The 24,809-nt window shown below is 42.5% G+C and overlaps 1 protein-coding gene across 1 annotated transcript in view; it reads right to left on the minus strand.

Moving 5' to 3' along the window:
- Positions 1-24,809, minus strand: part of CHD7 (chromodomain helicase DNA binding protein 7) — a 65,721-nt gene that overhangs the window by 38,917 nt on the left and 1,995 nt on the right. Inside the window, exons 2-14 of the mRNA XM_015418970.1 lie at positions 24,471-24,554; positions 23,248-23,385; positions 23,031-23,152; positions 22,511-22,754; positions 21,954-22,130; positions 19,808-19,951; positions 18,437-18,692; positions 10,190-10,400; positions 8,734-8,929; positions 8,355-8,522; positions 7,763-7,942; positions 6,157-6,267; positions 5,859-6,064 (exon numbers count right to left, since the gene is read on the minus strand). Of these exons, the coding sequence (XP_015274456.1) occupies positions 5,859-6,064; positions 6,157-6,267; positions 7,763-7,942; positions 8,355-8,522; positions 8,734-8,929; positions 10,190-10,400; positions 18,437-18,692; positions 19,808-19,951; positions 21,954-22,130; positions 22,511-22,754; positions 23,031-23,152; positions 23,248-23,385; positions 24,471-24,554 (2,237 nt within the window). The remainder of the gene's footprint in view (positions 1-5,858; positions 6,065-6,156; positions 6,268-7,762; positions 7,943-8,354; positions 8,523-8,733; positions 8,930-10,189; positions 10,401-18,436; positions 18,693-19,807; positions 19,952-21,953; positions 22,131-22,510; positions 22,755-23,030; positions 23,153-23,247; positions 23,386-24,470; positions 24,555-24,809) is intronic.

The following is a 24,809-nucleotide window of genomic DNA, read 5'->3' on the forward strand; positions in this document are numbered from 1 at the left end:
AAGCCTCAGGTGAGCCGCCACCGCCACCATCGTCTTGGTGAACACCTTGGGCGCCGTTGAGAGACCAAACGGTAAAGCAGTGTACTAGTGATGGTGCTCTCCTACGGGAAAGCATAGGAACTGTCTGTGTGTGTGTGGGGGAGATGTCGAGGTGGAAGTAGGCATCTTGCAGGTCGATCGTGGCCATCCACACCCCTGGTTCTAGAACAGGGAGTACGCTTTGGAGAGACATCATTCTGAATTTGCAATATACTATGAATTCGTTGAGAGCTCTGAGATCTAGAATGGGACAAAGACCTCCGTCTTTCTTGGGAACCGTGAAGTACTGGGAGTAAAACCCCTTTCTCCTCTCTGTGGGGGAATGACCTCTATGGTTCCTGTTCCTAGCAATTGTTGGGACTTCTTGTTGGAAAAGCCAACGATGTTGTGGTCTGGACGAAGATCAAAGTGGGGGGGCATCTGAATCCATTCTATTGCATAGCCCCTGGTGACGATGGAGAGCACCCACACGTCTGATGTTATATAGCTCCACACAGGATAGAAGGAGCCAAGACAGGTGGTCAAGAGTGAGGAGGAAGAAGGGTGGGGGGCGGGCATCAGTGGCTGGTGGCTGCTGGGAGAGTCAAAGACCCTGTTTAGGGTTTTTTGCTGCCTTGATCTTGCCCTGATGCGGAGCCTGATGGAACTTAGGCTTCTAGGAGTAAGGGGTTCTGGATGAGGATTGAGAGTGTCTAGACTTCCAAGAATCATCTGGGGACTGCCTATTGTATGGCCTCCTGTTGTTTTGGGACCACATATTGGATTGCTGGGACCGGTATGAAGAGGAGACTCCCAGGCTCCGGGATGCTTTGAGACTCTTATCCATCTCCTGTAGAACAGAGTCAGTGGTGGAGTGAAAGAGCCCTTGACCACAGAATGGTAAATCCTCAATGAGAGCTCTGGTGTCCGTCTGGAGAGATGTGGTGCGAAGCCAGGTGTGACAGCGGAGGGCAATGGCGGATGACATCATCTTGGAGCTGCTATCCAGGCTGTGCTTCGCAGAATTGATTACTTGCTTGGCCAGTATCATGTCCTCCTTCTGTATTCTCCTGGCGTCATTGTGATGTTGTTCAGGGAGCCGTGCCAGGAGGGGTGACAATTGTTCCCAAAGAGAATACTGGTAGCGTCCCATGCAGGCGATATAGTTTGATGTTTTCACACCCAGGGTGCCCGCCAAGTAAAATCTTCTCCCAAATACATCCAGCTTCTTGCTTTCCTTGTCCGAAGGAGTGGAGTGAATCTTCTTGCTCTTACTGGAGAGGGTGACCACCATGGAGTTAGGTTTAGAGTGGGAGCAGGGGAATTCTGCTCCTGCCTCTTGGATCTTGTACATGTGGTCCAGTCATCTGGTAGAGACCAAGGTGGACACAGATTTGTCCCAGTGGGACTTGACCACTTGGAGTAAGACCTGAGTCATGGCATGGAGAGAGCAACCGCCGTTGAAGTATCTATCTGTATAATGCCAATAATGGCATCAGTGACTTGGGGTTGAGGTTGGGAAATGGCGATTCCCAATGAATGAGCCATCCTCTTAATTCCCTGTAGGAGTGGAGATCCTCTGAGCGTGATATAGGAAGATCTTCAGCCACCTGTTGACTAGGAGAAGGGCCTGAAGGGGTGATTGGTGCACCAGAATCCTCCTCATCCAAGTTATTCCCTGTGGAGTGAGACAAGTCTTCCTCTCCTGACAATGTGTGCGTTGGGTCGACCTGCATCGGGTTGGTGTAGGAACCGCTTGCTGTGATTGTGTAACTGTTGACCTCGGTGGAGTCGGCCTTGATTCCTTCACTGAAGGAGGGGGCATCGGCATTGATGGGCTCCTGCGGGCCTTTGATGGTAGTACGGTCCCGAACAAGAGAGCGGTCACGGCGGGAGATGCTCAATTGTTGGTCCCAATCCACCGGCCTGTTCTGGTTCAGCCACAGGAACGCCATGGCCAATGGCAATGTGCTGTACAGGTATTGCAGTTGTCTATGGTCCCACAGAACCATCATGGTCGACTGGAATGGTGAAGACGGGTGGAGGTCGGTAGCGAGGGGATTGATCCCAAAACCTTGAGGACGGGCTGCTGTGGTGGGAAGATGAACAGTCCTATTTGTGCCTGGATCTGCGCTGGTATCGACGACCTGTATCGATGGGATGCTTTTTGGTGGGAAGGGATCTCTTTGACTTCTGATCCGAGAAGTGAAGACCGCCCAGTATCGGTCTGCGGACCGGGGAATCTGTTTGGCGAACTGGCGAATTAAGTAGCATGATAGGCGGTATCTCAGGAACCGTCAACAAGTTCGGTGAAACAGAGTGAGGCAGGGGACTATCAGTTTGCATGTTAGAGCTTGATGCTGCACTCATCAGAGCGGACTTCGAGACATTTTTAAGGTGCTTGTGCTTCACCTTAGTATGACTATTTGACTCCTTCTTTTTCTTGGATGCCGGTGTCGAGGACACTGATGAAGTGGTCAGTGTGGGCGGCTTCACTGCCAAAGTCCCAGCAATGGGGGAGGCGGTGCCCAAAGATTCCGATGCTCGGGACTGATTTTTCGGTGTTAATCAATGCTGATCCATCAGTGTCAATCGAGGTTGATCATCCGATGCCGACTTCATGGGTACCTCAGTCGGTGTAGAAGTCATCACCCTGGGTCGCAAAGCTGATTCCAAAAGAGCTGCTTGAAGTCTGGCCGCTCTGTTTTTCCGTGTCTGAGTCAAAAAATTGGTACAGTGGACACAGATGTCAGTCCTATGCACCTCACCCAGACAGAGCAAGCACAAGGAGTGGCCGTCGGGCGGTGCAAGCTTGGACCCGCACTGGGTACAGTGCTTGAAAACCCCCCACCGCTTTGCCATTGAAGGGGGGCAAAGCGGTAGAAGAAAAGGGGGGGGTCCGACCTAAGTCAGTAAGAAAAAATAAACAAAAGTAACTTTTTTTAAAGAAGCAGAAGGAAAATGAAGAGAAAGGTGAGCAGAAGAAAACAACAACAACAAAAGGACTACAGGAAAGGAAAAACTGTCCCTAACAAGAAAGTTCCCGAACCAAAGCAGATCGAGTGATCAGCACGGCGGTCAGAAGAGAACTGGTGGGACACTGGGGCCCCGCCCACTGGGCACGCATGGCTGGAGTTCCTGCGCATGCTTGGGGCGAGGCTCCAGATCCTTTCGAGCTTGATAGAAGTTTCCTGAATCAGAGTTGGCGCAGGTGCCTAACCCATAGGTGTGATACATAGAGACCATGACGAAGAGCAGTAATTTGAGAGGCTACACTGTTGAGGGAGGCATTGCCTCCGATAAAAGGCGTTTTGGAGAGGTGGACTTCTCATGTTGGGAGGAGTCGTGCCATGGGCTCCAAGGTTTCCCCAAGCCCTTCTTGTGTTTCTTGGTTTTGTCTGCCTTTGGACCCTTATCCTTCCTACATTTCTTGGAGTGGAGGACTCTGACTTGGAAGCCAAGCCCCAGTGTTTTGCTGGGCGGTCGGTGTCAGAATGGGGTCTGGTTGTGAGACCACAGTTCTCCCGATGTTGACTGGCCGATCAACATAGATGGCTGGCCCAAAGTATCAACCTGAGATAGCACAGTCAAAGCCATTAGGATGGGAGTAAGCACCAATTTAAGTAGTGCCGCCTGAAGATGCACTGCTTGATTCTTTCTCGTTTGTTTTGAGAATTTTGCGCAATGGGAGCACAACTCGGTTCAATTCGTTTTACCAAGGTAAAGCAAGCAGAGGGAGTGGCCATCGTGAAGTGGAATTTGACTCCCGCCCTTCATGCAGCTCTTGAAAAAGTCCCAACATCTTTCCATAAGCTAGGGCAGAGGAATCGAACTCATTTTTTACGAGGGCCGAATCTGACATAAATGTCCCTTTGTCGGGATGGGGCACGTGTGCCATAAAATGTAATGCCTGGTACCAGAGATGTTAGAGAATAAGCCTGATATTTCTTTATGGACTGCTTATTGCTACACACAATGGACTGTGCACATACACATAGGCTCAGAAAACTGTACACTTTAGGTCACCTGTTGTGATGCCACACATAGAGGGTGCCTGAACATGTAAATAAGGGTTCTGCTACACAGTTGCCCAGCCTGGTGAAGAAGCACAAACCTCCATTATTGTGAGCAATGAAACAACAACTCTAGGAAGAGACAGCCCCCATGACAAAGCTGCTTATGGTCACGTACTACCCATCGCCTGCTTTGTTCCTGAGCTGGAATTTCCTGCCATATGAACATTTGGTTATCAATGGAACTGGCCAACTTCATCAGCACTACAATGAAGCATCCTGACGCCTAGATTTCACACCTGTCCAGATGCCATACTCTGAGTAAGGTTTTAGGTTATAATATTGGCCACCCCTCTTAGGTAACCTCCCCTTCCCACATGCAACCAATAGGATTGTTTTTGGGACGGACTAACAGGTAGGTGGGTCAAGAGGTTGGCACCGTTAACACCCATCTCTTGGACCCCCTATAAAAGGAGAGAACCAGTCACCTGACTCCTCCTAGCTAGCACTCCCCCCAAGACGACCCCTGTCTGCTTTTACCCCTCTTAAGTCCCACTTGCTATCCCCAACCCTTGCCTCCACTAATCTCTTGATCTGCAGTCAAGAGACCCACACATTCCGGTTGGTTCTGGTCGTGTGTGGATTCCCTTTTGTTTCCATTTCTTCCCTCCATTCTTCATTGGAACAACCAAGCTGTAAGACAGATAAGTATCGCCCGTCATCACCCCTACCTGCTAATGCAACTGTGTTTATTTCCTACTGTAATTCTTAGGAACTTGATTGAATGTGTGAGTGCATCAGTATTGTTTGTATGAGATATATTTTAAAGTAAAAGACATCTATTTTAACCACAACAGCCTCAAATCCTTTCCTGGTAACCCTTGGTGGGATCAGGACCTTGGTATAAATTGGCAAGAACCCATTTCTGTAAATAAAGCAATTCGGCTAACAGAGATATAAACTGTATAAAGGACAGCAGCTGGTAAGCTCCGAGTTGGTGTATCCTCACTGCAAGACCCCATGGGCTGGGAGGGGGGTACAAAGGAAAACCTATATCACAGGACTGGAGATGACTGATGCAGATGACATTGTTCCACCATGCTGAAGCCACAATCGGAGTGGCTCCGCCCACTCTCCCAAGCAGTCTCCTGTTCCTTCCCTTGCACTAGTTGCTCGTAGGCCACATAAGAGCCCTAGACGGGCCGGTTTTGGCTCCCAGGCTTTATGTTTGACACCCCTGAGCTAGGGGGTTATGGAGGGGAGATAAAGGGGGAGAAGGGGTGCCCTGGGTGGGGTGAAGTCTTGGAGAAGTTTACTCACTCTCACTCTTCTTTCTCCTCCCCCTTTTGAAAACAAGATAGGGACAAGAGAAACCAAAAGGTTGATGAAAAAATCTAAGCGAATGTAGAAAAGTTGAGAAAAAAGGTAGAATCACTGACTGTGGTGTTGGAGATCAACCAATCAGCATAGTGGTCAGAAGAGAACTGGCGGGATGTCCGCTACCATCCCAGTGAGCATGCGTGGTAGGGCTCCTGTGCACGATACTGGGAAAACGGTGCGAAAATCCTTTCCAGCTTGATAGGTTACCAATTGGGATCAGCGCAGGCACCCTAATCCCATGGGGGTGATGCACAGAGACCACGAAGAAGATAAAGGGGGAAACTTGACCCAAGGTACTTGGTATCCTCGAGGGGAACGTTCTTGGAGGAAAAAATGAGATATCCCTTGCAGGTCTCTAGCTTTTGCATTCCCATTATACAAACATTAAAGGCCAAACAGTTCAAAACTACAACAGTTTCATATAGTACACTCATATTTTTTACTTACCCATAAACCAATAGATTCTTTTCTACTCTAAAGCATTCACTCCTTGCATAACCTTGGGATTTGTCCTGTGGTCTACGAGGTTTTATACTAGGCTTTTCTTCTGAATCACTTTCCAGATCTGAAAATTCCATCAGTTCATCTTCTTTGACTGCGCTGTATAGTCTAGTTTGCTTTCTTACTCTTGGTGTATCAATAACCAGGTTGTTCTAAATAAAAAAGAAAAGGGTTGATATTTTCCCCCATAAACATTTAAATGTACTTTAGTTGTTTAAATTAACTGGTAGTTCAAAGCTCTCACCCGTCCATTTAAGGCATCAATATCCAATTCAGCTTTTTTTGCCCACTTCTGCCAGAAGTTAGGGTCATCTAAAGAAATGTCTGTCCTGTTACCAGATGCAACAAAACTAGCCTAGAACAACACAATAAATATGTAAACACATTATTCTGCATTTATTCACTTAATTTCATTTTTTTAATCTATTGTAAGACAGTATAATCAATAAAGCTACAATTTTACATCACAAGGAAGTATTGATCAACCAAAAGTGGAGGTCAGTCTGCAGTGCTGCTGTTGTTCAGCACACCTTTGGGATGGGGAGGCTGAGGTTCAAGGACAGAAACTGAATGTTCCTGACTGTCATTAGGAAGAAATAGCTAAACTAGTCTGAGTCTCTGGTAGATGTAAACAGTTTCTTCCTAAACATGGAATTGTCATTTGGAAAAAAATGGCTATGGGAGTGCCATGTGAATACAAAGAGTGCTTTGTTCCCTCTTAGGTGTCATAAACAAAACTGCCAGGATAGGACCTAAAGAGGGTGATGATTGGTTTCAATAATGTAACATCTCTTCTTCGCAGGGATCTCTAACCTGCTATTGACAGAGTCCAGATTTATTTCAGACTACAATGAAACAAGTGCCACAGAACTTCTCAACAAGGGATCCCAGTGTTTTGGATGAATTAAACATAATGTGAAATTTTTCATACTGTTTAGATAATCTGGCTTGGATCCAGCAGATTTCCACAGCCAGAAAGTGGGGAGGAATGCTTGCTGATTCCCCCCTCCCACTGCAGATCTGCTTCCCCCCGTGCTCCCCAAGAAACAGTAGCTTTATTGGTTTGGGCCAGGGGTGTCGAACTCATTTGTTATGAGGGCTGGATGTGACATAAATGAGACCTTGTTGGGCTGGGCCATGTGTGTCATAATGTGCCAGGTAGCGGAGATATAAACTTCATAAAGGACACAAACACAAAGGGTGTTTTTTTACTTTAAAAACCCCATGCTTAAAACATTAGCACTCTTGCAATATTTGTTTACTTAACAGTCTCTGATAACTGACAGCTCTTGCTCTGAATTATTGCATCAAAATGTCTGTGCAGTTACAATCTTGACTCTGCTGTTCAGGTGTGTATCTGTAAGCTGCAAACCTATGATGATGCAGCAGCAGCAGAACTGGAAGAAGAAGCAGAAGACAGCCAGTTCCACTGCGGGCCTGACAGAAGCCCTCCGGGGGCCTGATCCGGCCCCTGGGCCACATGTTCGACACCCCTGGTTTGGGCTGTAGTAGAAGAGGGGAAGCATGAAAGCTGTGCTCCACTGACAGAAGTTTCCAACAGATCTAAGCCTCTGTCTGCTAAAATTCTCAACTCATGATGACCTGCTGAGTTCAGCAATACTTAATGTGGAGCACCTATTTTTCATGCCATATCTATGGTGCCTCACACTTGTGGAAGCCTGAGACTCAAGATTTTGTTGGGGTATAGTGAGACCCTAGGTCTTGCTTGTATGATAGAGGTTCCAACATCATACCTAGGCTTGTATTTCTTAAACATATGAAACCACAGCAAAGATCTTTTAACATATACTTCCACTCATAACAAGAAATGTATCATGGTCAATGCTCACCTTTGCAAACGTAGAGCCTTTCCCCTCAGACTCAATAGTGATTGTGTGTGTGCGCCTCAAAAGAATCTGATCTATATCCTCCTCACAGAATTTAGACCCTTCATCCTCTTCATCCATAAGAGCACCATAAGCCCCTTTCCGCAAAAGATCCTCTATTTCTTTTTTAGAAAGCTGCTGTACCTGTAAGTATGAGGGGGGTCATCTTTTAGAAACTGATTATAGTTATCCCATAACACATAGCATTTTTTAACCTCTTCAAAGTTCAACGGGCTTACACAGTTGAAAGCCGTATGACTGGAAAAAAGGAACGGCATGTGAAAATTTCCATGAAAGCATTCAGTTATAAAACCAGTTTCTTTTAGATCAGGATGGGTAATTGTGTTAAGTCTGTCTGTAGCAGTAGAAAAGAGCAAGATCCAGTAGTACCTTAAAGACTAACAAAATTTGTGGAAGGGTATAAGCTTTCATGAGTCACTGCTCACTTCTTCAGATTAGTCTTTATGTTTCTCTTAGGTAATGCTATAATATATATAAAGCACGCTACAAATTTATTTTTGAAATCTCTCTCTATATATATTATTTATAATCTCACCCCATTTGTTGCATTCTCTCTTCCACTCATGGACTGAAGCACAGCTTTATCAAGGCCAAGTTTTAAGCTTGCTTTGTCAAACATTTCCCTTTCATAAGAATTCCTTGTTATTAACCTGTAGATCTTCACAGACTTACTCTGTCCTATCCTGTGACATCGAGCCTGAGCCTGGAAAATTATGAAAGAGGATTCAGTTTGTGCATCAAAGAAAAATAAGGATGTAGGCTATATAAACTTCAGAACAATTCTTAGATCGAATAATAATCTGGAAGAATACAGGTGCACACACTTCAAATTCAGCATATTTCTCAAGAAATAAATTTCTTTTAGAAAAGCATTAAGGAAACTGTTTATGACAATTGCCTATTTACAGTATTACCTGGAGATCATTTTGAGGGTTCCAATCAGAATCAAAGATGATGCAGGTATCTGCAGCAGTAAGATTAATTCCTAAACCACCTGCTCTTGTACATAGCAGGAACACAAATCTGTCAGAATCAGGTCTGGAAAACCTATCAATAGCTGCCTGACGAAGGTTTCCTCTTACTCTGCCATCAATACGTTCATAGGGATACCTGGAAAAACAGAGAAACCATTATCAGCAGCACCTAAGGAAAAGGATACTGTCTATGCCAAATATGTCAAAGAGAAACCAGTATTTTGATTTAGAATGAATTATGCAAATTGCTTCACTTTTTTCTTCTGATTAGAACATAAGAGATGCGAATGTTGGATCAGGCCAAAGGCCCCATCCAGTCCAACACTCTGTATCCCACAGTGGCCAGAAATACCAGTGCCATCAGGAGGTCCTCCAGTGGGGCCAGGACATTAGAAGCCCCCCCACTGTTGACCCCCCCCCCAAGCACCAAGATGACAGAGCATCACTTGCCCCAGAGTCCCTATCTATACCTTGTGGCTAATAGCCACTGATGGACCTCTGCTCCATATGCCTATCTAATTCCCTTTTGAAGCCGTCCATGCTTGTAGCCGCCACCACTTCCTGTGGCAGTGAATTCCAAGTGTTAATCACTCTTTGGGTGAAGAAGTACTTCCTTTTATCCGTTCTAACCCGACCGCTCAGCAATTTCATGGAGTGCCCACAAGTTCTTGTATTGTGAGAAAGGGAGAAAAGTACCTCTTTCTCTACCTGCTCTTTCCTTTAACTATTTGGCCCTTTTCTGATTAGCTCTGGAAACTTTCAATCAGGCTGTAAGTGGTAAACTGAGGCAAACGGAAATGGAGGGGCAGTTCTACAGAAGACCTTTCAACAGTTCCACTTTTTTCACATTTGCAAAATTTACTTCACAGTCACAGGGGAAAGAAACTGGTTTCTCTAAAAATGGAATTCCTCAGTATTCTGAGTAGTAAATCAAATTTTAGATCCTAAATACACCAAACACACTCAACTGGCATTACACCACTTAGCTTTCCTGTAGTATTTCACTCAATATTAGATACTGAAGCACTGTTACAAGATCAACAGAATAATAAAGGTAGAAAATGATCTTTAAGCAGCTTTGTATAATAGTGAAAACTTCCACCCTACAGAACTTCATTCAAATTGAAAACAAGTTTTTGTTCTATTCATAATCTGTATTAGCTGTTAAAACAAATCTAGCCATAAATGAAAAGGTGGTTTATTATGGTTATGACCTAAAGGTTAGACACAACTAATGGCATAATTATTGTTATACTTATACAGATGCCATTTTCCCAGTTCATAATGTGAAGTGCCTTTGTTTCATTGTTTCCTCTTTTTGCAATACAGGTTAAATACTTGATAGCATATTAAATAAATGCTGTTTTCTAGAACCAGATTATATTGTTGTTCTCACCGTCTTTGAATTAGGTAGTCTTCCAGTATGTCCAAGCAGCGCACCATCTGGGAAAAGATAAGCACCCTGTGGCCACCAGCCTTCAGTTTTGGCAGCAACTTGTCAATCAGCACTAGCTTGCCAGCAGCCTGGATCATTGCCTGGAGCTGAAAATCTGGAGAGTCGGGATTGTGTGTTTCTTTAAACTCTTCCAAAATTTTCTCTTCAGCACCTGCAGAGATTGGACAGCAATATGTGAATACTCTAAAGATTTTATTCATAAAACCAGGAACTTGCCACCAGTTCTCTACACAGATTCTAAGAGTTTTATAGGTGAAGAAATATTTACATAGCTGCATTTGCTTACCTAAAAATAACATGGGGAAAAATAAGCACAAATGAACAATAAAAGCAAAGCTTCCAGCAAACAAGTTTCACAACAACACAGAAGTGCCAAGCCAGAAGTCATAACAAATTACGGGACAGTGTGATGGAATAATTAATTAGGAAATTAAGGACATAAAGACAACATCTAACAGCTAGGTGAAAGATGTAATGGCAAAACCAATTTCTGTTCAAGAAATGTCTTACATATAGCAGTCAAGACTGCAACAGTAGTAGTTTCTCACAGAAGCCACATTCTGATATGATATAAATTTTAATCTGAATACTCTGATAAAATCTCTGTGAGGGAGATACTGAGAGCCAAAATGAATATTGTCAGACCACAGTGACAGTCGGGATATCCTCATGAGAAAATCCTACAGCCACAACATAGAAAAACAAAGGTGAAAGAGACACAGATCATAGCTGCTTCTATATCTATATATCTAATAGCCAAGGCGCCCCCCGCGTGCGGATATCTAAATCCGCACATCGGGGGCACCTGGTGGGCAGGGTGATTTTCCTGCACATTTGGGGCAATCCCCAGATGTGCAGAAAAATCTAAAAACTGTAAAAAACTATAGGGGGGGATACTTAAATCCCCCCAAAAGTAAAGGAGCGTTCACTGTGCATGCACAGGGAATGCTCTGAGAAGGCTTTGCCGCCACCACAGGGGATGGGGGGCAGGAGAAGGCTTGGCGGGCTGACCTCGCCCCTGCAGAGGGAGGGGGGAAGGAAAAGCTTAGCGGGCCGGCCTCGCCACTGCCGCTGGGGGGGGAGGGAGGGGGGAGGGAGAAGGCTGGGCTCACCTGCTGCCGCTTCTCCTGCTTCTGCATGCCAGGAGCTGTGGGGAATACTTCCCCCCAGCGAGTATCGCGGGTCCCGCCTCTTGTTATAGTCTAGTACTGAAGTTGGCTAAATATGAGGATACTTAAATTCAGCAAATGAAGCTGTGAACGGGCAAGACAGATCTTTCTGCAAACCTGAACAACATCCCAGGTTTGCAAAAAAATGTGAAATCTAGAAACTCTCACATGTTTAAGGGTTTAAAAAGCCCCCAAATGATAAATGGAGCACCTCCAGCTTTAAGCAAAGGATTCCCTCAGTTGCTGGGCGACCACAGATTCCAGGCTTGGTTCTGTTAGTAAAAGGCAGGGCCCTTTCTAGGCTTATTTTAGCCTTTGAGGAAGGACTCATTGGGGCTAGGCCTGGCTAAGGTTGCCAGCTGCAGGTTGGGAAATTCCTGGAGATTTTGTAATAGAGTCTGAGGGCACGGTTTTGCAAGAAGAGAGGCTTTAGCTGGATATCATGCCACAGAGTCCACACTCCAGAGCAGTCATGAAGTACAGAAAGAGAAGAGGATATGAGGTTGCCAGGAGGAGGGAAAGAGGAAATAATGCAGGGAAGGGGATACAGGGAGGGGGATACAGTGCCCCCCAAATCCTTGAGGGTTTCCTACCATGCAAGTGGGCCTGGCCCACTAGCTGGCACCACACAACTGGACCACAGTTTTCCTAGGTAGAGGTTGCTGGGTAGGGGGAGGAAAAGCTTAAGACAGAGTGGCAGATCAAAGTAGGTTGGCTGTTGGTTGAGAAAGGAGATGTTACATTCAGGTTAGGAAATACCTGGAGATTTGAGGGGTGGAGCCTGGGGAGGGTGAGGTTTGAGGAGGAGAAAGACCTCAGAAGGCTATAATGCCACAGACTCTACCCCCAAAGTAGCCATTTCCTCCACGGGAACAAGGGTTGCCAAAAACCAGGTGGGGGCTGGAGATCACCCAGAATTACAACTGCTCTCCAGATGACAGTGATCAGTTCCCCAGGAGAAATGGATGCTTTGGAGGTTGGACACTATGGTATATCCTGCTAGACTACCACATTTCTCAGGACAGTATGGAAAATTTGTAGAGCTTGGTAGACAGCTAGGAGTTCTAATCTATTTAAATGTATTCAACTTGACTCTTGCTGAGACCAAAGGAGAGGGCAAAGGACTGGTACGGGATATGCATAATGTTCTGCAGAGGCTGGAAATTGTGACTGAACGATTTCCAAAGTCTGCATCCTGAGTTATGTAAAAGGAATGACAGAGGTAGTTAAGACCATGAGACCTAGAAGGTGCTGTTTGGCAATGACAGGAAACAAACTGGTCTGCAAGGTGCTTAACAGTGTATACACTCTGTGATGAGGTAGAAAGATACATGCACAAATAGAATACAGGATGGTTTCTACTAATTGGACACATCTTCTAAGGTAAAAGGTAAGGTGATACCTGCTACATGAACCTGAACCTAGTTCCACCAGAAGACAAAGTATGATGCAAATATGTTTCATGAAAGAAAAGTGGGCATTCTCCATGAGAAGCCAGTCATCTATGTGGGGAAAGATGGTGATTCCCTCATGAGGGAGATAACTTAGTAACACTGCCATTTAGTTTTTGAATACCTTTGGGGTTGCTTGGTAATTAAATGGGGAGGGCTTAATACTAATAAAACAGTCTGAGTCCAGTGGCACCTTTAAAATCAACAAAGCTTTATTCAAGGTAAGCTTTCGAGTGCATGAATACTTCCTCAGATCTGGGCTGCAGGAGAAGTCCCCAGCCAGCCCCAGGATCAGACTGGATTTTAAAAAACAACAATGGTATTTTTCTTCTCGGGTCTCTTGGACACCCCCCAAAAAATTTTTAAAAAAATTTGGGATTTCTAAAAAATCCCAGATCCAAATATTATACCGGTATTGGAATCTGGATTTTTTGGGGGGAAATCCTGAAATTTTTTCAGGTCCAATAGACCTGAACCAAAAAATACCAATTAAAAAAAAAGCCAAACACCCCTCGTGTGGGGGAAAACAGATTTTACAGCCTCCTTCTGCTGTAAAGACATGATCTCTTCCAAAATTCTGGGATTCAGGCTGACAACCACTGTTAGGAGAAGGGAGATAAATTCTGTACTGTAGTCTATATGCTTGATGGTTGGAAGCCAGCTAGCTAGAATAACTTGCTCCCATGCTTGAGATCTCAACTGCAGTGTGGAATGCTCAGAAGGAGAAGACGTTTGTATGAACAATCAAAGACTCTGCTTGGATACACATGATGGTCTGAAGTGCCAAGAGATGTGCTGCGCTTCGGAGAGAGAACTGTGGAATGCATATGAGCAGCATCTGTGAGTTGACAACTGACTACTCAGGGAGCAGTATGTATGATTTTGTAGAGGTCTTGGTCATGCGCAGTGGAGCCGGCGCGTGACCTGGGAGAGGCGCGAAAATCCCTTTTGCTAGCTATCGGTACCGAGAAGGTCAGCGCAGGCGCAGAGTATCCCAAGGGTGTGATGCACAGAGACCACGAAGAAGATCCACTGTTAGGAGAAGGGAGATAAATTCTGTACTGTAGTCTATATGCTTGATGGTTGGAAGCCAGCTAGCTAGAATAACTTGCTCCCATGCTTGAGATCTCAACTGCAGTGTGGAATGCTCAGAAGGAGAAGACGTTTGTATGAACAATCAAAGACTCTGCTTGGATACACATGATGGTCTGAAGTGCCAAGAGATGTGCTGCGCTTCGGAGAGAGAACTGTGGAATGCATATGAGCAGCATCTGTGAGTTGACAACTGACTACTCAGGGAGCAGTATGTATGATTTTGTAGAGGTCCCTAAAATCAGTGTCTTTGACAATGGTTGGTACCTGAAGTGAGTCCCATGGAGCAGGCTGTTTACCCTAATTAGACAGGATCTAAAGGATCCTTTTTCTTGATGTTAAAATCCTCCTCATCACCAGAAGGTAGGTCATGGATCCTTACTTTGCCCTCAGAGGTGAGGGTGATGAAGTGAGGGGAATAGCATTTGCCATAGTCTTAGATCTGAAGTTGTATTAATGTACTGTTTCAGGTGCAGGGTCTCATTCTGAAACATTCTTGCCCTTCTTGTTGTTCTGAGGGCAAGATCTTTTTTGTCCTGTGAGCAATTATCCAGCAAGGGAGATATTTTTTTCTTAAGAAATGCTCATACCTAGCCCTACAGGCTAGGTAGTTTGCATCCTTAGTGACTGTTCTGTCAATAAAGACGGCTTGTGATCCATGCCACTGAGTTTCCTATCTTCCTTATCTGTCTGTCATTCTATTTCAATCTATAAGAACTGTTCCTCAGATTGAAACATTTGCTCCATGTAATATATATAGTGGAAATTCAAGAATATGAGGCCTATTTATGAAAGGAAGTAAGCAGTGGAGTCCCACAAGGATCAGTATTGGGGCTGGTACTATTAAATTCGTTCATAAATCTGATCTGGAACTAGGGGTGAGTAGTACAGTGGCCAAGTCTGTAGATGACACAACATTATTCAGGATGCTGAAAACAAAAGATGACTGTGAAGAGCTGCAGGAGGATCTCCACAAACTGGGTGAGTGGGTGACAATGGCAAATGAAGTTCAGTGTTGGTAAGTGTAAGGTGATGCACATTGGGACAAAAAATCCCGACTTCAAGTACAGTCTTGTAGGGTCTGAACTTGCTGAGACCAAGAAGGAAAAAGATCTTAGGGTCATAGCAGATAGCTCAATTAAAGTGTCAACCCAGTGTGCTGCAGCCGTAAAAAATGCAAACTCTGTGTTAAGGATTATTAGGAAAGGGACTGAAAATCAAACAGCCAATATTATAATGCCCCATACAGATCTATGGTGCAGCCTCATTTAGAATACTGTGTACAGTTCTGGTCACCATATCACAAAAAGGACATTGCAGAGCTGGAAAAAGAGAGCAACCAAGATGATTAGGGGGTTGGAGCACCTTCCATATGAGGAAAAACGGAAGAGTCTGGAACTTTTCAGTTTAGAAAAGAGATGACTATAGTGATATGATAACGTTTTATAAATTATGCATCGAGTGGAAAGAGTTGGCAAATTTTCTCCCTCTCCCAAAATACTAGAATTCAGGGGCATCAAACGAAGCTGATAGGCAATATATCCAGGAGAAACAAAAGGAAATACTTCTTTACAAGGCGAGTTATTAAAATGTGGATTCTGCTGCCAGAAGTTGTAGCGATGGCCACAGGCACAGACAACTTTAACAGGGGACTGGAAAGACTCACGGATGATAAAGCTATCAGTAAAACTCTGAACACCAGTGCCAGGAGTCAAAACCAGAGAAAAGCCTCTATGCCCTGTTGTTGGACTGGTTGTCTACTGTACTATATGCTGGATGCTGGACTAGATGGACCACTGGCCTGATCCAGTAGGGATCTTCTTATGTTCTTATCATGGTGTCCCTATTTTATGTATGCATATTTAATTATACAGATGTCCATCTTATGACATGGTTCCAGTTCCAGGACCTGTGTAGTTCTGGCGCAACTAAATTCAAATTCTAAATCCTAAACAGGGACAAGCTTCTCAAACAATAGTCATGAATGTTATCTATTTGAAGAATCTGTATGCCCATTTTTGGCCAGTTCATTTTAGGATCCAAGGCATGTAACAATAGAAAAGTCATTTGATCATTTAAACAGACAACATAAAACATTAAAAACTAATCTAAAAACACTGTATGCCCCTATCAGCAGGGTATTTCCCTTCTGCCCAGGCTCTAGCTGCCCCCAAAGCTCTTGAGAATAACTGTTTGGCAACCCTGCCAGAAAGCTAGAAGTCCCCTTCCGAATTCCTTTGGTAGGATTCTCCAGAAGTTCCACTTAAAAAATGCTTGAGGACAGACTTTCGCCAAAAGTACCTTAGACAAAGGGGGGTTCTGACAACAGACCTTACTGGGAAGACCAAAGCTGCCACATGGGAATATGCAGGGAGAGGTGGTTCTTTAAATCCGTCGGCTCCAGTTCATTAAAGACTTGAAAAGAGGTAATTTAAGGAGTAACCACAAGCCTCTTTATTAATTCTATAGTACTGTTAATATGAAACATGTTTCATAGCATTTATCCAAGTCATTCCTAAAACAGCATATTAGGGCAAACACATTTAATAGCTTATAAAAAGTATCACTAACCAGAATCCCTTATTCCTTAACTCTGCTTGGATTAGCAATAGGTAGGCAGCATTAAATACCCCTTGGCATTAAGCTCTGAAGGTAGTCTGCATATTCCCCAGAGGGTTCATTCTCAATGACAGACTGTAACCCCACCCCCATTTTCTACATTCACAATCATAAATATTTATTTTTACCTTGTGTCCCTTCATTTCCTCACAGATTGTTCCTTTGTACAATACTGCACAAACATTCAGTGCAGTGAACTTGAACCAAGAAGATATGAATTCTTTTAAAAGGGATTCTTCTAGCCTAACTTATCACACAAGGCTATCATAAGAATAACATGGAATAACCCCATGAGATCTTACAGCATGGTTGTGCCCATACTGTTTATAACGTATTTGTTCATGATGGGCATGAGCTTGTCTTGTTTTGGTCACACATTCCCTCCTTCTCTCATCAATGAAGCACAATGTAAGATCTACTTTTGGAAGTTTTATATGCCATGCCTTCCAAATACTTAAATTGGAGTTTGTTTCTTGCCCACAAACTAGGAATCTTCTGGTTGGTGGGGAACAAATTCCAGATTATCCAAATATCAGCATTCAGACAGTGTAACAAACTGGACCTTAACTGAAGACTTCCAATGTTAGGAACTTTCAGTCATGCCCTACACATGTGACCAAGAAACTGGGTCCCATCATGAACAAATCTCTGACTTCTGAATAGAGCCTAAAAGAATACAAATGTGATTAATAATACAACTGTTAGAAACACTTGATTAACATTATTGTTAACACCATCTTACACATAAACTTGTATTGAAAATGTACTTTCAGTGAACAGTAGTTCTTTCACAAATTGTTTATGCAAGTGAATGCTTACAGCAGGGAAAAGAGATTAACCACTAACCACTACTCCCGCACATACTGTATCAGAAAGTTCAGGAATAACTATTCCAGCCATAAACCTGTCTGCTACTGTGCAGGAAGGATTCCAAATGGTTTTCACCCCCCTACCTTCATCACAGCTCCTTGATTTACATTAACATTACAAAAAAAGTACAGCATCAAGGGAAACCTGACAAGGCATGCCCTATTTCCTTATCAATTGTAGGCATTACCCTAGCCTGCTTTCGGCCTGACTCATATTTCAGAGTGTAGGCTGCAGCTCACTTCCAAAGGAGAGGAAATTATGAAACACAGGCTCTTTTAGGTTCACTTCCTCTCTGGCTGTGGCCAGCAAAGCAGAACTCAGCAATGTGTGGCATTTCCCAAGGGAAACTTACTGGGCACATGAATGAGAAAGTAGACTATGTTTTAGTGCAGCAACTACAGCAGCAAAAGAAATGCAAGAAGACAGAACAGGCTTGGGAGGAGCAGATGTGTTTGTGACTTGTGGTGGTGGAGACTGATTTTTTTTTTTTAAACCAGCAGGAAGGATTTGGGTAATTAAATTGCCATACTGTTCCTATCTTGGCTTTATGAATAACAGTTTACTTTCCCCTCATCACTGCAATTATCACTGCTATGAAGATGACGTAGCTCCTCTTCTAGTTCAGTGCTCAGCCACACTAATGCATAGACCACAGCAATATGGCCACTGTAAGCAGACTTTTGCAGCCCTGAACAAGTCCTGCATACCCAGAAATTCTTGCTTCCACCTAGACCTGTAAGAATCCATTCCTCGCTTGATACCTATTTCATTGCTTTGTAGAGTAAGGGTGAACTGTGTCCTGAATAAAGTGTAGGATTTTTTACTTACTGAATGGCACGAGAATGTTCCATATCATTCCATTCTAATATGTGAAGGTTTACCAAAAATGTTCAGATAATACAAAAACACATTCTAACTTCTATTCATAAATGCTAACTCACTCCTCTAATACCCCTACTTTAAAAATAAATAAAAATTAGGCCTACCATTGATAAGGTATGGATGATTGCAGCATTTTCTTAATTCCATCATAGTGTTTAAGAGATTAGGAACATTTGCTTGACCACCACCTTTTGACAGAAATGTAAAGTTCTTTTCAAGAATGGCTCTGTAGTATTTCTTCTGAATGTTTGTCAACTCAACTTCAATAATAGTTTCTTCCTTGGGGGCCAGGTTCTTTTCCACATCTTCTTTAAGACGTCTTAACATCATTGGCTTAAGAATAGCTTGTAGTTTTTGCACCTAGGACACAGCCCATAATTAAACAGTTGCTTTTGAAAGCAGTAAAAACAGGACCTTTTGTAGTTTTATCATAACACCTTCTATACTTAGTTAGTCCTCTTACATATAACATTATCTACTATAATGCTGCAATCTGAAGACCTGAATGTAAATGGTATCACTGTGTACCAGTCTGCCTAGGCATTCCACTATGAAACAATCGAGCAAAAAAATTTAAATATAAAAACTAACATACTACCATTAAAACCGACTCCACTGAAAACCAGATAATCAAAATTGGACAGCTATTAACAGAGTGGTCACCAGGTGAAAAACCATGTGAACTTAGTAAGTTAACAGTAGTAATGTACAGGTAATAATGATAATATTTACAAGTTTTAACATCAGCGTTGTAACCTAATTTCTTGAAATGAGATTCATGGAAAAAGAGAACCCTGTATTCTCCCTTTATGAATTTAGTGTTAATATATCCTCCCCCAATCATTGAAGAGGTTTGGTAAACTGACAAGCTCCATAGCAAGCACATATACTTGTTAGTATGCTGAAATCAAATTCTTCTTCGCTGGCTTTTCTCACTGTAGATAGAAGGCTCTATATGAACTTGGAGATCTAATACCTACTTAATACAAGATTCCCCCCACAATCATTCTTTCCAAGGCCAGTATCATCCTTTTTTCTACTGCTGAGTGACTATGGTTATGAATACTGTAATCTGTATTTTGTAAACAGTGCCCATAAATATTTGTCTATAAACTGAAGTGTCCATTTGCACAACTTAAAATTACAAACTGATTGTGTGTGTGTAGTGTCACCAAGATAGGAAATGATCTCTTCCACTGCACTTTGCACAAAATATGTATGTGTGTGTGGAGGGGTTGTTCAAAATGATCCCACTTCCTGCCAAAACTGCTGTGGTAAATATCTTCAGTAACAAAGGGCAGTGCACAGCCACTAATTCTGAACTTGCTGTGACAAAGAGTTTTATTGTCTAAGGAAAAAAACGCTTAGTTCCCCCCTTGCCCCGGTGTGAACCTTTCAGTGACTGGTTTGAAGTCATAGGCTGGTCAAACAATTAACATATCTTTATACAGAGAAAGAAAATATTGTTAATTTACCTGTTCCTCAGTTTTAAGATCACCAAACTCTTGCATAAAAGTGGTTTCTGAAGGAAAACGACCTGGTTCCAAGAAATGAAGCAAGCTAAACAGCTCTTCCACAGTGTTTTGAAGTGGAGTACCTGTAAGAAGCACCTTGTGTTCCTGCAAGACACAAACATTTAAAAACACAACTGGGCTTTTTAGCCACAAATCACAGCAAGTCTAGGCTTCTCCTTCCATCCCCATGTATTGTAAGTAACAACTGGCTCTCCCAGAATTTGCTTCCTACTGAATGTAATTCACTCCTTTTCTTATTAAAAGCAGGATTTTAGTGAAGTCATTAGTATCATCTTTACTAGACATCACTATATCTAACAAAAAGTCAAACACACAGCTTTTAGTTTTTCATAAAATGTGCATGTAACTACTCTTAACAGGAACTTGTCTAGATTACTAGGATTTAAAAAATTCTAAATTAAGATTACTAATATCATGTAACTAGCAGTGTGCAGAATTATATGAGCAAAAATATATATGTATCTGACCCAAAGGATTTATAATCAAAATTTGGGAGTGGGGTGAGAGCAGCAGAAGATAGAAGGATACCGTAGGATAAACTGTTGACTGAACGTAGGGCTGCCAAACCGCGGCGGGGGATCCGTGCGTCGTCACAGGATCACTGCCGCGGGGGACAGCAATCTGCATTGCACCGGCGTCGCCAGGATGTGACGCTACGTGTTGCTCTGGCAACAGGGCTGTTTGGAGTCCCGTTGCCAGGGCGAGGCGTAGCATCACATCCTGGCGACACCGGTGCAATGCGGATTGCTGTCCCCCCGCGGCAGCGATCCTGCGACGACGCACGGATCCCCCGCCGCGGTTTGGCAGCCCTAACTGAACGTGATTTTACGATTACTATATAACATATATTTTACTGAAAATAAAGAGATCATCTGGTTACTTCTGAAATATGCAGTCTATCAGATATGGAGTGTTACTATGAAAATCAATACATCTAATAGCCAACATGCCCCCATCTGTGGATACTTAAATCTGTAGATCAGGGCCATATTGAGAGAAGGGAGATCTTTCAACAAACTTGGGGGTACCCTTCAGGTTTGCAGAAAAATCCCAAACAATAAGAGTTTAAAAAAATAATAGAAAAAGAAAATTGTTGTCAGCACTTGCACAGACAACTGCACAGACAATGCAATGGGTGGAGGAGAAGCAGGAGTCTTCTCTGTCCATTCCCCCCCCCCAACACCCCATGTGCCACCAACCCACCTATCTCCATCACTACCTTGGGGATGTGTGCGAGGAGCAGCTGAAGCATCTATGCCCACAATGTCTCTGCTTTGCTGTCACTGCCTCTGTGTGAGCAAGACAGCTGGGCTGTGGGGGGGGGGGAATGGCCAGGCAGGCAAGACTTGCAGGGAAGGAAAGTGACAAGGAAGGGATGCAGGAAGAAAGGCGAGGCAGAGGTAAAATGACACAGAAGGGGGGGCAATAAAGAAAATGAGGATGATGGAGGAAGAGAGAGAAACAGTAATAGAAAAGGGGTGGGGGGACAGGAGGAAGCAAAAGCAGGGTAATGGGATGCCCCCCTGTAAATTCCTTATGGGTCCTCATCTGTTCTGATATAATTCATGATGTATGGTATCTGTATAGTATTCTATACAACACTAAAATACATGCAGTTCATTCTACAATTATTTTTAAATGTGGTACAATTTTTTAAATGTAATATATTGTCTTAGGCTGCCTGGGTCTACAATCAAGTACTGCAACACAACTTTCTGTGGATCTATTTGTCATAGTATTAACATATGTTAAAAACTGGGACAAAAACTAAACTGAACCTTTAATTTATCAGCAATAATGTTAACAGCAAGTAACTGGAACTCAAAAGGCAAGCTGCCTTGATGGCCCTGAATGGGCAGAAAGGTGGATATAAATTCTGTAAATAATTAATATTTCTGATCCACTGGATTAACAGCGTAGATCACTGAGGGGATTATTATGATCCGACTGAGATTAAGTTTAATTTATTTTAAAAAGAAAGTTAACAAATAAGTTTATGGAAGGTTTCCACCAAAACATTAACTGTCTGATCAATATGGCCATGTACACAAACTTTCCTGGCACTCTAAGAGTAATCAACACCCACCAGGTCCATCATCTTGAGCCCTTCCAATAGCTTGCAATTTCTGTTCTTCAACCTGTGGGCTTCATCAATTATCACACAGCGCCATGGAATGTTACGGAGCTCAGGACAATCGGTCAAAATCATTTCAAATGTAGTGATGATGGCATGAAATCTGTATGACCCCTTAATCACACGACCCTAAAAGTACAGAAATAACCTAATCAGATTAATAAAATTTAATAAAAAGTGATTCAGTTTATCCAACTTTGTATACCATTCTCTAGTAAATTCTTAAATTTGCAAGTTGTTTGAAGAATTTACTCTGGATGCTAATGGACAAGAAAACACCACAGCAGCTTTCTAATAGTGCCTGCATACCTGCAAATAATGCATCTTTGCCTAAGCAAAACTGCAAAGCAACCAATGCCTCTTTTACATTCTGATTCTGGCAGTCTGAGCAACACAGATAAAAAGTCATCATAAAACATCTTTGTATCCATTTTTCTGGCTTAAACAACAGAGGAGAGTGACCAGGCAGGAAGTAGTCATACTTTGCAAAAGTCAGAAGCAACTTTTACCTGAGGGTCCTTGAAATACATTTCATATGACTGAATGGTCCGTCGGCTGGCTTGGCTCCCATGATATACAACAACATTTAATTCTGTCCAGGTGCGGAATTCCCTTTCCCAATTGGGGATTGTAGACAATGGGGCAATAACCAAAAAAGGACCATGGATGCCTTTCAAATATATCTCATAGAGAAATGTAATAGATTGAATGGTTTTCCCCAGTCCCATTTCATCTGCTAAAATGCAGTTTCGCCTGCAATAAATAAATAGCAATGTTTAATAATGAAACTATGGTTCAATTCTAAACACATGATTTTTTTTTTAAACCCTTTCTCATTTCAATGGCATGTGGGCAGAATTCTACTACACCAAGATGCACTGGAATTTTTTTTTAGGGTAGTGAATGGAAATTCTATAGATTTGAATTTCTAAAACATTTCTAAAGCCCTCTCCAAATTTCCAAGATTGCAAGATGTTAAACAAGCTATGTGTTAAGACAGTATTTTTGCAATAAAGTTACTTTACATACGTGTTGTACCAATTGAAAAGAAGCCAGTTAACTCCTTCCAACTGGTATTCCCTGAGTTTGTTGTTATTTTTATATTCCCTGGAACTCTCAGACTTCTTCCAGTCATCAGCAGGAGGTCGTTCCTGTTTCAAATACAGCAAATCGCATTAGTGGTTACTAAAAACCACATTGCTATGCTATTTTCAAAGAACAACTTCTATATAGAGCCAAATCTTACCACACGTTCTGTTTCTGGCTCCCTAGACATTAGTTTTTCAAATTCTTCAATCTTAGCCTGGTCTATGTCTTGCTTTAATTCCCACGTGCTGTCTTCGTATGGAAGTGAACACCATTTCACCAAATAATGAGTCACAGGCTTTGTTTTTAATCAAGAAACAAGAAGTTAGATTAAATGAAACATTTGTTCTGTAAGCATAACAGCATCATGAATTATAATGCAGAACCAACAAAATCTATGATATCTTAGTATGAAAACTGATGAAAAGAGTTCAGGAACTTCTATAAGCTATTTATTTACATAATAGTCTACTACAGTTCCAGGGAATGAAGTAAGTGATTGTGCCCATTTTCTTAAGCATGAAGGTTGAGGACTATATTTAGCTCCTTGGCCAGTGCCTATTGAGATGCTACACTGAGTATGTAGATACCAATGATGAAATACAAAATTATTTAACAATCATTTAGATACTATATGATGAATGTTGGACGTCAAGAAAGAAATACATTGATCAGTAAACTATATCAGTATTTCCCAGAAAGGAATACAGTATTGCAAAAGTCTGGGAATTTTCTAGTATTTTAATTTTAAATAGTACTGTAAAGAGCAATTTATTTTTAAAAAGACATGAGATATTATTAGGCAGCCCATTTGGTGTAGTGGTTAAGTGTGTGGACCCTAATCTGGGAGAACCGGACTCTAATCTGGGACTCCTCCACTTGCACCTGCTGGATGACCTTGGGCAAGCCATAGTTCTGGCACAGCTGTTCTTGAAAAAGAGCAGTTTCTGTCAGAACTCTCTCAGCCCCACCTACCTCACAAGGTGTCTGTTGTGGGGAGGGGAAGGGAAAGGAGTTTGTAAGCCGCTCTCAGACTCCTTTGGGTAGTGAAGGGCAGGGTATAAATCCAATCTCTTCTCCTCCTCAAGGATAAGGGTGATCAAAGATCAGGGCTGAATAGTTTGAATTCCAAGAGTCTATCTCCTATTCTTTTTAACCACAGGACACCTTGCATCATCTCTTGTCATACTGCTATCACCAGTATTAAACTGAACAGAATTATAGAAGAGAAATAAGGTAAGAGAATGTTTTGACTACTCAGATGCACACATGCATTCAAGATGAACATTTCTCAATCTCTACAACCTACGTCTATAGCAAACTGAAATAAAACATGCCATCTATTGCTTATATTTAAACAAAGCAGCTTTATAAATATATTACCTCTCCATTATCATCCTTGCTATTTGATACATCCAGTATCCGATCAACTTCAACATAGTCAGGATTAAAAAGTTCATCATCAATCTATTAAAGAAAAAAAAGCATAAATAGAAGATCAGAAATTTTTATTAGCATGTAGTACTTTCAATAAATAAATAAATAACTAAAAATGGGCCAAAGCAAATACAAAATGTGTATTTGGCAAACTTCAACCCGTTAATTGAAATGCAAAAAATTCAGGAAGATTGTTCCCCGGGAGAGAATCAGACTTCTCAGACTTTGTTAACTGGGCTTCTTAATTACTGTGTGAAACCTTTTACTGTGTGAGAATGTTTAAGA

This window comes from Gekko japonicus, unplaced genomic scaffold (assembly GCF_001447785.1).
Source record: "Gekko japonicus isolate JY-2015 unplaced genomic scaffold, Gekko_japonicus_V1.1 scaffold2991, whole genome shotgun sequence".
Classification (NCBI taxonomy): domain Eukaryota; kingdom Metazoa; phylum Chordata; class Lepidosauria; order Squamata; family Gekkonidae; genus Gekko; species Gekko japonicus.